General features: G+C 36.0%; 1 protein-coding gene across 1 annotated transcript; it reads right to left on the bottom strand.

Annotated features, from left to right (window-relative positions):
• Positions 1-4,538: 4,538 nt before the first annotated feature.
• LOC146926956 (uncharacterized) lies at positions 4,539-6,591 on the bottom strand. The gene is made up of 3 exons (XM_085706998.1): positions 5,959-6,591; positions 5,472-5,873; positions 4,539-5,129 (listed from the first exon to the last, which is right to left on the bottom strand). The coding sequence occupies exons 1-3, from the start codon at positions 6,589-6,591 to the stop codon at positions 4,539-4,541; spliced, it is 1,626 nt and encodes a 541-aa protein (XP_085563124.1).
• Positions 6,592-12,433: the final 5,842 nt, after the last annotated feature.

The following is a 12,433-nucleotide window of genomic DNA, read 5'->3' on the forward strand; positions in this document are numbered from 1 at the left end:
GGTTCCCAACAAAGCTAGGGTCTAGTTTAAGACTTTTGAAACTGTATTCCTTGGTGTCCCTCTTTATAAGGTCCACACATCCAATGTTTACAAGAACTTATCTAAGTCCTTCAATGTTTTGATGAATTTTTTTTTTATGAATGAATGCATGCATGCATGATTATGCTAAAGAACGGAGAAAACATGGTGTGGTTAAGTCCATAATGTTGGAGTCAAGGGTAACAACGCCATTTGGTAAGGACTATGGTTTCAAATGTACCTGTATCACGGGTTCTACCAAGTTCCCAAATTACAACTACCCTTATGAATATATCGGTGTATAGGAATGCTCCTAGTCCAATATCATCCACAAGGAAGTCTAGTTTGAGTGTAGTATCGCGTGACAACTAAAGTCAAGAATGCTCTTGGTTTAGCCACCGCACTACGTCCTAAAAAGGCCAAGATGGGTTAAGGGTTACTAAGGTCCACAGCTTCGACGGACACTCACATTGAAAGTAATAACGTCAACACAAACGCTCATGTTAACAAGACTACTACCTTCCGTGAGGCCTCCACCGAGTAGGGTTATCACATGTACACATGGTCCAAGAATGCTCTCGGTATGGCACTACGATTATACCCCGTCCTATCTTATATTTCTCTCAAGTCCGGGTTAGGACTTATCTCACCACTCACGTTAAAAGAATGAAGAAAGAAGAGGAATGGAGAACATATATACAAGTATTTCCATCTTTTATTTTGTTGATTTTTTTAAGCAAGTTATAGCACAAAAATTAAATAAGACCAAGTTAGGCTCAACCCTCTTAGGGGGTCCCCAGTGAAGTCGCCATTTCTGTCGCGTCATTTTTGGAGATCAAGGCTATTTGATTAGCTTTTGACTCGCTTTATTATTTCACGACTGAACATTTAATTTTTTGAGAAAAGGGGAAAAAAGTTCAAACACCCCACATTGAAAAGATTTAGGTTCGGGGGTTAGTTACATAAAGGGAAGGTGTTAGCACCCTTTATGTCCGTAGTACTCTACGGGAACCTCTTGGTTTTATTTAATTAGTGCGCTATAACTTGCTTATTTTTTTGAAAAAAAGAAGGGAATTTAAAATGGAAAAGGGAGGACCTAATTATCTACATTTTATTGATTTGGAAGGACGAGTGTCCTCTGCCTACGTACCCGTGAGGGATCAAAACCTCGTAGTTCGGGGTTAAGAAAATGACGTTTGATTTGTTTTGGTGTTTTTTTATTAATTTTGAAAAAAGGTTTTAAAATAAAAGCCAAGTGGCAAAATGAATTTGTTTGTATTTTTTAATTTGAAAGAAAATGGACTCAAAATAAATTAGATTGATTGATATTTGATTAAGAAAAGAAAATAAAAAAGACGTCACTTGATTTAGGATCAAGGTTTATTTAAGAAAATATTTTTGTGTTTTTTGATTATTTGCATGTTTTTGTTGTTTTGAATAATTGAATATAAACTAATGGAGCAGAAAAATAAAACGTAGGCACCTTATGGTGGCGTTGGACCACCACAAGGACCTTTTACCTAATCTAGCAACATAAAGAAAGGCATACACGCACACACGCACACATGCACCTAACTATTACATTAAACCTAGGATACATGCTATGGTCTGCGAGAAAATAAATATGCATGATAATATTTACATCGAGGCCTAAATATACATTCTAAAATATGCGAAAAAATAAATATGCATGAATTATTTACATCAAAGCCTAGATATACATTCTAAAATCTTGCTATAAAATAAATGCCAAAATAAAAGAAAATGTGAAATATAATAAATCTAGCTTAATAAAAAAATGGAACGTAAAAGAAATAAATAGGATGCGATGTAAATTAAATATGCATGCAAGAGTAATTAAAATGAAGGAGATACCAATTCTGCAATTTCCGAAAACTTTAGTCGAGTATGATTCCATTGCTGAAAGCTATACGCATGTAATCGAAACTGAACGGAACAGCAGTTGCAACACACAGGAACCAGCAGAACTGAAATGACCGCAACAACAACAGAGGCACGGCACTGATGAATTTCGACAGGCACCAAAATGTTTCTAAATAATGAAATTTTTCTCTAAAAGCTTGGTCCAGGCTGCGATGAATTTTTTGGCCCCCCCTGGACTGTGCAGGTTCTCCCTTTTATAGTATTAGCTTAAGCTTTCAAAAGAACAAACTGAATTCCTGGCTTTTAGAGAAGGAAATGCATCTGTTCATGAGTTTGGGATTGAGATGGTGTGCGACAAGCTGTCTTTGGATTGGGATGAAAACCGGTTTTTGGATTTAGATTGTTGAATACGCGAAAGGCTATGCTCCTTTGGATCGGGACAAAATTTTGGATTTTTACCTTTTGGATATGGACAAAGAATAGAAATAAAAATAATTTTGGATATGGACAAAGAATAAAAAATAACTATAAAAGTGATAAAGACTAAAAACAAGATAAACAAAATTAAAATTCATTGAAGACTTAAATAAATTAAAGTTAATTAAAAACTTAAAATAAAAGATGGAAATTAAAATTGAAAATAAAATAAAGAGAGAAGAGGGTCCGACTCGGACAAAATATGAGGTATTTTAAAATACCTCTCTGTCGAATTTTTTTCACTGAAAAGTCAAAGACTGAAAAGAGTCAAACGACACGTGTCAGCGTATGTAAGATCCTTAGGTCAAAAATTGGGGTATGACAATGTTATTTTTGCCTTAAAAGACCAAAAGAAATATTTTGTCTTTATTTTATCAATATCATTATCAATCAATATATGTGTGTAGGTTTTGTTTGCGTAGCGTGTTACACGTGTGTGGATGAGTGGATGAGATGATTGAATTTTAATGTACAGAGAGAGACCCCAACATTTACAGGTAGGCACTCGATTCAATACCATTTGCGATATTTTTTTGGCTGAGAGGGAAACATGTCCACGCATTGAAGTAGAAATTATGTCCCTTCCCTTTACACAAATTATCGAACTTATAAAATGTTAGTAAAAAAGGTATTGTTCTAAAAAAAAATTGAACAAGAAGTATTCTTCTAAATTAAATTGAATATGAATTTGCATAAAAAAAAAACAACTCACACAAAAATAGTATATACAAGTTATTCAATATATAAGTTAGTATTTTTTTTTTTATGTTAAAGACAATTTTATTAGTGAAAGTCTGACAATAAATCAAATGTCAAGACTGCAGAAATACAAGACGGCGTTTCTTCAATCCATATGCAATCTAAATTCTTAAGAGCATATTTTGCTAGATAATGAGCAGATTGGTTGGCTTCACGCCTAATATGCGAATTATATAAGTTAGTATTAGTTTAAAGTAAATATATTATAAAGTTAATATTCATATTGTATAGTTTTTGAAAAAAAAATTACAAAATAAATAAATATATTATATAGATCTATTAAGATATTTGATTTTACAAATATAAAGTATATATTTTTTTTTGAGGGAAACAAGCTTATAGCATTTCATTAATAATGATAGTATCAATACAATTGGGTATATCATAATAAATAGCGGGACTAGCTAGTAACGTGGCTTCTCTAGCAAGAGCATGAGCAACCCCGTTAGCTTGTCGCCTAACAAACTCCACCCTAGAGTTAAAAAATAAAGAGGTAAACAAAGAACGACAAGAAGAAATAATGCAACCAAATTCGGATGTGTCATTCCTGTCATAGAGAAAAACATCAGATGTTAGCTTCGAATCCGTTTCAAAATCAACATTATCGAACTGCATATCACTTAACCATTGCAAAGCAAAGTGCAAGCCGAGCGCTTCGCCCACATCTACCGGAAGAAGACAAGGGTGCGGCACAGTTTTTGCCAACACAAAACTCCCATCAGATTCCCGAATACAAATACCAATACCTGTTCGATTGAGGGAATTAGAGAAAGCGGCATCGATGTTGCATTTATACCTCCCCGGCATAGGGTGCTGCCACTGAGATATCATCACCACATAAATTCCAGAAGTGTTGGTAAAAACCCGGACTATAACCATCAGGACCTGAGCATTTGTCAGGGTGCATAGAAAAAATTGCCGAACGAAACTCAGCCTTAGTGAATGGTGCCGTGAGTGTGTCATTATCAACAGTGGAAACAGAAGACTGAATTACATCAATGACAGGAGAGAAAACACTTCCTTGTTTTTTAAAAATATTCACCAAAAATTTGACGGGCCACATCACATAAATCTTGTTCGTTAGTGACTTTATTTCCTGCATCATCATCAAGAGAAATAATACGGTTTACCTTTTTCCGAGCCGTGGCAGATGCATGAAAAAAATATGTGTTTCTGTCTCCATCCTTATACCAGTGGGTCTTTGCACGTTGTCGCCAGTAAGCATCATCTTGCGATAGTAGTCTCTGCATACGCTTACGTAGTTCAAACATACGACCTTGATCTTCACCAGCAGCGCCAAGCCTTGTTTCTTGTAAGTGTTTGCGACACTCTTCAATATCTTTTTTTAATTTGTGACAATGTAACTTTTTCCACGTCCACATGTCTTCCACGCATGAAGATTACTTCAGCATAAGAGTACTTGTCGAATGTTCCTGCCAAGAGTTAGTAACAAAGTCCCTAAACCCCGGTTCAAGTTGCCACGCATTTTCATAACGAAAGTGTCGTTTATTAACCTGAGCCCGAGGTGTAGGCGCCACATTTACAAGAATAGGATAGTGATCGGAAGAAGGTGCCACAAGAGTCTCAACAACAGCATTAGGAAACATATTAAACCATAAATTATTAGCAAGTGCTCGATCTAACCTTTCTTCCACCGCACGTGGAGTGCCAAGAATTTTAAACCATGTATACGGATAACCTTCCACCGGAACATCGGATAAACTTGAATCCATTACCGCTTGACGGAAACCATTTATAAGCCATTGGGGTCTAATGGTGCGCCCTCTCTTCTCATTGGCATCCAGAATGTCATTAAAATCGCCAAAAATACACCACGGACCTGAAAATTGAGTAGAAAGTTGTCGAAGAAAATTCCAAGCGGCTATTCTTCGACCTCCATTAGGATAGCCATAGTAGCCGGTAAGTCGCCAAGTACCAAGAGAGTTATTAACAATTTCAACAGTGATGTGATTATTAGAAAAGTTAACAAGCTAACAATGTAGAGAATTTTTCCAAAATAAAGCTAAACCCCCGGCTCTACCGGTGCAGTCTACATGAATGCACGCATCGTAACCAAGCAAAAAACGTAGTTCTTCAATTTTAATTCGGTGAGCTAAAGTCTCACTTAGGAATAAAAGATCCGGATTGAAGTGCCGGACTTGGTACTTAAGGTCGGGAATTGTACTCGGGCTACCTACACCCCGACCATTCCACGCAACTAGGCTCATTTATCTAGGCAGGCCTGATCATCAGGTCCTGCCATTACAATTTGTTCATCACCTAAAGGGCCGACAATTACATTCATATCAATATCCCCTCCCCCCGTGACTAACATTTGAACCTATTACAAAATTTCCCACATCCCCATCAGCAGCAAGTGTTTCTCCATTCTGAACGGCCAGCACACGCTTTCTTTTCTTCAAATCCGAGCCACTTACCTCTTGTATGTCATCATTAGATTCACTTGAGAATGGAGCAGCAGGTAAGCCAAGCACCAAAGGACGACTTGGAAGCAGGCTAGTAGCTGAAGTACCTGTGGAAGAAGAAGCCATCAGATGTATTTTGGAAGCAGAATTTGCACCTTTACCTTTTTTAGCTAGCACCGCATTATGGGCAGCAAGCACATCTTGTTGCATAGCAGTAAGTTGCGTCTGAAGAGTGAGCTTACGATCATTGAAAGTTGCATAATTTCCCACACCTTCAGTAGCTGCAGTTCGGCCAACAAAAGCAGCTTGCTTGGTGAGTTTGATGCAACATAGAAGCAGGAATAGGATCTTGCAACCAACGATTTGTGGCAGCGGTTACAAACCTTTGCGTAACTGGTTTCAAGTCAGCTCCCCAATTGCGGACGCCATCATCAGAATCTAATTCGAACAACTCGGGACACACTTTGTCAGTATGACCAATCAATCCACACCTGTGACAAAACACACCCAATTTTTCATATTTAAAGTTAACAGTAACAAAAGCACTGTTTGTGGCACGGACACGCCACTCTTTTTTCAGTGGGACAGTGACATCAATAGCGACTCTGACACGCATATAGGAACTATGAATTGAGTTGCGATTATCATATGCTTTGAAAGTGCCTAAGAAGCTTCCTATGCCTTGACCTACTTTTGGTTGGATGAATCCGAAAGGCAGACCGTGAATATGGAAATTGTCATACAGCCATGGACCCTCATCAAGAATACGTGCAGCATCGACTTTGTGGTGAAACTGGAAAAGGTAACGGTAAGACACTGATTTGGTGATCGTAACCTTCTTTCCTGACTTCCATACTCGAGACATACGCTTGCTGAAATAGGCAAATTGAATCTCACGATCAGCAAGGACTCGACCAATAAGACAATGTTCAAGAATGGCAACAGTATCAGGTTCAGTTTCAAGGTTAAGGGTTAAACCCTCTTCAGACAAGGTGAGACCGTCAAGGTTAAGGTTGGAAGGATCCATGAGATCGGCTGGGAAGGAGGAAACGATGAGGGAAACAGCAAGGAAACAGAGGAGACTCGGTTTAGAAACAGCAAAACGCATACAAAACACAGGAAAACTAAGGTTAAAACGCGATGGAAAACAACAGGGAAATGAGTCTGTATATAAAGGCTATCAGGAAACATCTAGATCATGGATCATATGCAGATCAACTTCTCACAAGGTGGATCCGGCCCAAGGTGCGGCAGCAGCCCAAACAAGGGAGGCGCTAGAAACCCTAAGTGGAGGAAACCCTAGGAGACCATAACGAACGTAACTTAGAAAATTACATTTATAAATTTTATTAATAGAAAAAAATCTGTTAATACAAAAAAGGAGCATACAATCAAATGGAGGACCAAATCTAAACCCCACTTAAAAGGAAAAGGAAAACAAAATAGAGGAAGTGAAGGGGACCAAACTTAAACTCAGTGATCAAAGAAAACTGAAAATTGGGCAAATCTACCAAGTCTCAAACAAAAAAGAGGTGGATAAAGTAAAACAAAAAATGTATATCTGGGTGGATTGTGTTGTTGTGTATTTGTCTGTTAACATTTTGGTTTAATTCTGGATTTTTGTCCGGTTGGTTTTTTAATACAACTTTTGTTAATCTTTGATTATTATCTGTTTAGTGTTAATTTGTGATTGCTAGATTAGATTAATGTCCTCTAGGTATTTTCTATTTTCATTTTATTTATTATATTTTCCATTGCTTAAAAAAAACATAAAAATATACATCTTTTTTATTTCGATCCAACCCATGTTCGACCCAATTCAAACCATTAAATCTTCAATTCGTACCTACACTAGTTCAATTTCAAATCCAATTTTGATTACCTTGATTATGATTATGATGTTGCTAATGTGTGTCATATCTTTTTTTTATAGGAGTCTATATGAAATTATGGAGTCAACTTTTTATGTTTTTATTTGTGACCACTAAGATTGTTTTCTTAACCAACAAATCTGACATTAGTCAAATGTAAACAACTTGTCCTCATAAGAATGAAGATTTGGAGAATTTGAGTTTGGCGTTGTTAAAGTCATCCATATCTGGTGTCTGACAACAAAGAAAAAAGGCACGCTCAATCAATTAAGCCTAATATTAACATGAATTTGATGAAATTGATTTATGAAATTAACATGAATTATTCTTGTATTAATATAAAAGGCGACTATAGTCAAGGTTACCATTACCTTCGTACTAATAATAAATATATAATATATAATAAATAAGAGTAAAGATGCATTTTAGTCTCTAATAAAAATTGTGTGGTCTAATTTAGTCCTTGTAAATAAAATAAACTTTAGCCCATGAGAAAATTAAAATGTTAAAACAACATTATTATAAGAAACAAATTGTAGAGATGAAATGAGAAAAAACATATTTTATCAATTTATATAAGGGATGGGACGAGGCATATTCTCCTCACCCTAAATTCTCTTTCTAAGAAATTTTTTCTTTTAAACTTCTTAAACGACTTAAGTACCGACTAATCTAGAAAAAAATGTATATAAAGGCTGCAAATTGAAATAGCTTTCTAAGTTTTTTAACTCCATATCCTTTTGGCGTCTTGGCCTGCTGTGGACGGTGTGATTCTCATACCTTTGTGGACACGTCCACGCAGTTTTTTTATTGGAGAGTCTCGATTTCTTAATACAAAGGCTTGAAAAGTCCGTGTGGATGACATTGTCTATTCTAGATGAATGACCCATTGTAAGGACAAGCTTATTGACCTCACCTCACTTTTGTAGATTTCTCTTTTCGCGATTAAATGGTGGTCGGACCTCTCTTCCTCGTAGGATCATAGGCTAACTTAGGTGGTGTCGTGGCCTACCTGGTACATACATACATACATACATATATATATATATATATATATATATATATATATATATATGCATGCTAGAGGGGGAAGTTATGAGTCCCACTTCTATCAGTTGACTTGTCACGGGGCCGCTAATGGGTTGCGTGATTTCAATGGGTCCTCCAATGAAGGGAAGGAGGCATCATTCCCTTCATTACGAACTCTTTGTCATGAGTTATCTTCTTTATGCCACACGTCAACGACTTCTTGTTTTCTATCTGATCATTTTTTGTATGTTGGGTTCCCCATGACAAATCACAAATGTCACACAGTTTGGTCACGCATCTTCATGGCAATTTTCTCTTGTTGCTTTGGAATTGTTAGATTTCACTCCATTAGGCTTCTTGCATTGGCAATCATTATATTTTCTAAGATTTCAGTTGTACTTGCGAAGCTATTTAAACGACTTTCATTGTCTCCTTTGTATTTCTCACATTGTTCTTTTACTCCTTGGTTCTCTACTTTCTCGAAGTGATTCACATGGAAGTTTTTATCATCACCACTTTCCTTCATCATTCCCTTATATCGATTTCCCATTCAAGTAAGGCTCTTTCTCTTCCTTATTCTTTAATAATTTATTGTCTTCATACTTATTGCACTATTTAGGGAATGATTGGATTTTAGGTTTCGAAGGGTAGAGTGTCCTTACACATGTCGTTGATCCTTATGGTCTCGTCTATTTGGGAGAGTTTTAGCCCATGCCTTCATCTTGTAGTGATAGATGGAGGTACTTACGTCTCCTTACTATCGATCTTGTTTCCCTCCATCAGGCGATTATGGGTAAGTTCCTTAGAATGCTCAACGAGTGATAATGGTGTTCCTCGTAATCCTAGATTCGAGGTTAGCGGGTTTGTCTTTGCGAGGTAAGTTCCCAACGATTATGGCCGCGAATATGGGACTTGATTCTAGGTTTTCTACGAGTTCGATTATAGCGGTTATGACCACATATAGTTAGAGTGTCGGGGCTTGATTCAAGGTTTGCCCCCCGATTCTTTGCCTTTAGGAGGTATACTCGTTTTCCTTACTTGTCTAATCCTAGCCTCTTTTTTGTGGACATGTCCAAGGATATGACTACGAAGAGGAGTTACCCTTGAGGCGGATGCTTCATTACTGCCGGATTTCAGAGTTGATTTCCTTTCGTGAGTGAGGAACCAAATCACACACACCAATTGAATCGTAATACAAAATCAATATATAAACTTCAGAAATAAAAAACTTAAAAGTGTTTTCCCATTTTTGTATCGCTTTATTTTTTAATAACCTACTAGACTACTATCAATATGATATTTATATTTAAATATTCATTTATCAATTTAGTTTCTAAAATATTGTCACAAAAATTAATGAGAAAAATTTGTTAGGACATTTTTTAAATATTTATAATCTCATTAATTTATTTGAGATTAATTTAGTTCTGACCAACTTTGAAAAGAATTAATACAAGTAAAATTTGATAAAATTGAAGATATTTTTTAATTATTTATAATCTCATAGGTTTATTTAAAAACGACTTACAAAGTTAAGAAATAATTTGTTGGTTTACTTGTTATGGTGTGGTAAATTTTCTCTGTTTTGAAAATTAAACCGAATTGATTGGATCGGGTCAGACCAGACCAAATCCGTTATTGGATTGGTTTATGAAAAGGGTTTTGTTTGTGATGAAGTGAAAGGTAGAACGTGGGTGGGAAGACAACAAAAACCAATAATTATATTTGTCACTACCGCATGTTTTCCTCCAAAAGACCAATTTCATATTTTTTTTTTATAATTTAATTATAAAATGGTCAAATCAATGTGGGTATCATGGAACTCGTTATTCAGTTTTTTGTGGCACATAGTGTTGCTGATAATTTTTGCGGTCTATATTTTTTTAGCTTGTTTTCTGGAGTTAGGATCTTTTTCATTTTCGTTCTCCATTTATTTTTTTCAATACTGACCGTTTTAAACGTTTTAGAGTGCATAAAATATATTTAGACTCGTTTAATGTCTTATTTTTAAAGGAAAGCCGAAATGTGTTTATTTTCAAGCCATCACAGACAATATCAAATTAAAACCGGCGACTTGGAAAGGGTCTATTCTTTCTATCATGAGTCGTGTTCAGCTGATTAAATCAGCTATTCATGGTATGTTGGTTTATTCTTTTCACCTTTATTGTTGGCCTATTAAACTTATGAATTTACTAGATTGGTGGATTAAGATTTTTTTTTTGTGGAGTGGCAATATTATTACTCAAAAAATTTGCACTGTTTCATGGAAGAAAATTTGTCAGCCTTGGGACTCAGGGAGTTTGGATATAAAATCGACTAGAGCGCTGAATGAGAGCCTAATATTTCAATTGAGTTGGAATTGTTTTGCTTCGATTATCAGTGGTCTCATATGTTTAAGCATCAATTTTTTTACGACATGCCTTTGCGCTGTCACTTTCAATCATCAGTTTGGCATGGTATTATAATTCATATTGGCATTGTCGTTGCAAACTCGGTTTGGATTGTGGGTACGGGTGAGCACATCAATGTTTGGACTGATAATTGGTCGGGATCTCCTCTTTTTGATATGTTAACGCTTCCTCAACATTTGTTGTCGTCCCTTGGCAGAAAGATTTCAGAAGTTATTTTTGACAGCAACATTGACCTTCCTCTAGATGTCATGCGCAACCAGGAAGTGGTCTCTAATTTGTCCAAGATTATTTTGCCTCTTTCTTCGCTTACAGACAGATTGGTTTGGCCTCGTTCCACGGATGGGTTGTTATCAGCGAATAATGCTTTTTCCTTTTTGAATCCTCCAACTATCACAATCCATTGGGCATCCCTAATATGACGCCAATCTATCCCTCATTCTCATTCCTTCATTTTTTTGGCATCTTATGCATGGAAAGATCCCCACAAATGATAATCTTTGGGGGATGTACTTTGGTTTCCATTTGTTCTTTGTATGTCGGCTTTTGAGACCTCAAAGCATCTTTTCCTTTACTGTCCTTTTGTCGTAGCTATTTGGAATTTTTCGGGTGCTAGGTTGCATCTGTTTATTGATTTAACATTGGTGGTATATTCTTGATTGTGTTTTAGAGCTTTCTCGTTTTCAAGTGTGGGATGTTATTGTTGCTGGTATCCTTCATTCTTTCGATGCTATTTGAATAGAACGTAACTTAGTCTGTTTCTAGGATACTAAAATTTTGTTGCATGCTACTAAGATTAAAATCATCACGGACATGGCTTTTAGTTGCATGCTATCACGACCTTTCATAATCCTTCTATTGTGCCTTGTCGTTTCCATAACAAATGGCACAATTGTCATCAGCTTGAGCTTCACGTGTTAGCATCTCATGTTTACAGGAAAGAAAATGGTTGTGCGCATAAGCTTGCTAATTTGGGTCATGCTATTCAATATACAGTTTGGTGGGACTCTCTTTCCATAGTTATTAGGGACGACGTTTGTAGGGATTGCTATGGTTTGCCTAACTATCGTTTCCCTTAGTTTTACATTCTCTCTTTATATTTCTCTCTCTCTCTCTCTCTCTCTCTCTCTCTCTCTCTCTCTCTCTCTCTCTCTCTCTCTCTCTCTCTCTCTCTCTCTCTCTCTCTCTCTCTCTCTGTGTGTGTGTGTGTGTGTGTGTGTGTCAATATAAAGTATGAAATAAGTATATGGCCATTGTCCCATTAAGTTATTTACTTATTTAACTAACCTTAATTGTGTATTTTTTTTCCTTAAGTACTCGCTCCAAACTTAAATACAAACAAAGATTTTTTTACTGTATTGAATAATTAATATATATGATCTATATTATAAACTAGAACTAGATACATTATTTATTTCCTAAAAAAAAAAACTAGATACATTATTTATTTAATGAATCGGAAAAATGAATCTTTACTTATGTTTGAAACCAGGGAGAGTATTGTGTGTTATGATATCAAGCGTGTAATAACAACTCTATTACACGCTTAATAATCTTAATT

This window comes from Medicago sativa, chromosome 4 (assembly GCF_051527215.1).
Source record: "Medicago sativa cultivar Bolivia chromosome 4, Bolivia_mono, whole genome shotgun sequence".
Lineage (NCBI taxonomy): Eukaryota > Viridiplantae > Streptophyta > Magnoliopsida > Fabales > Fabaceae > Medicago > Medicago sativa.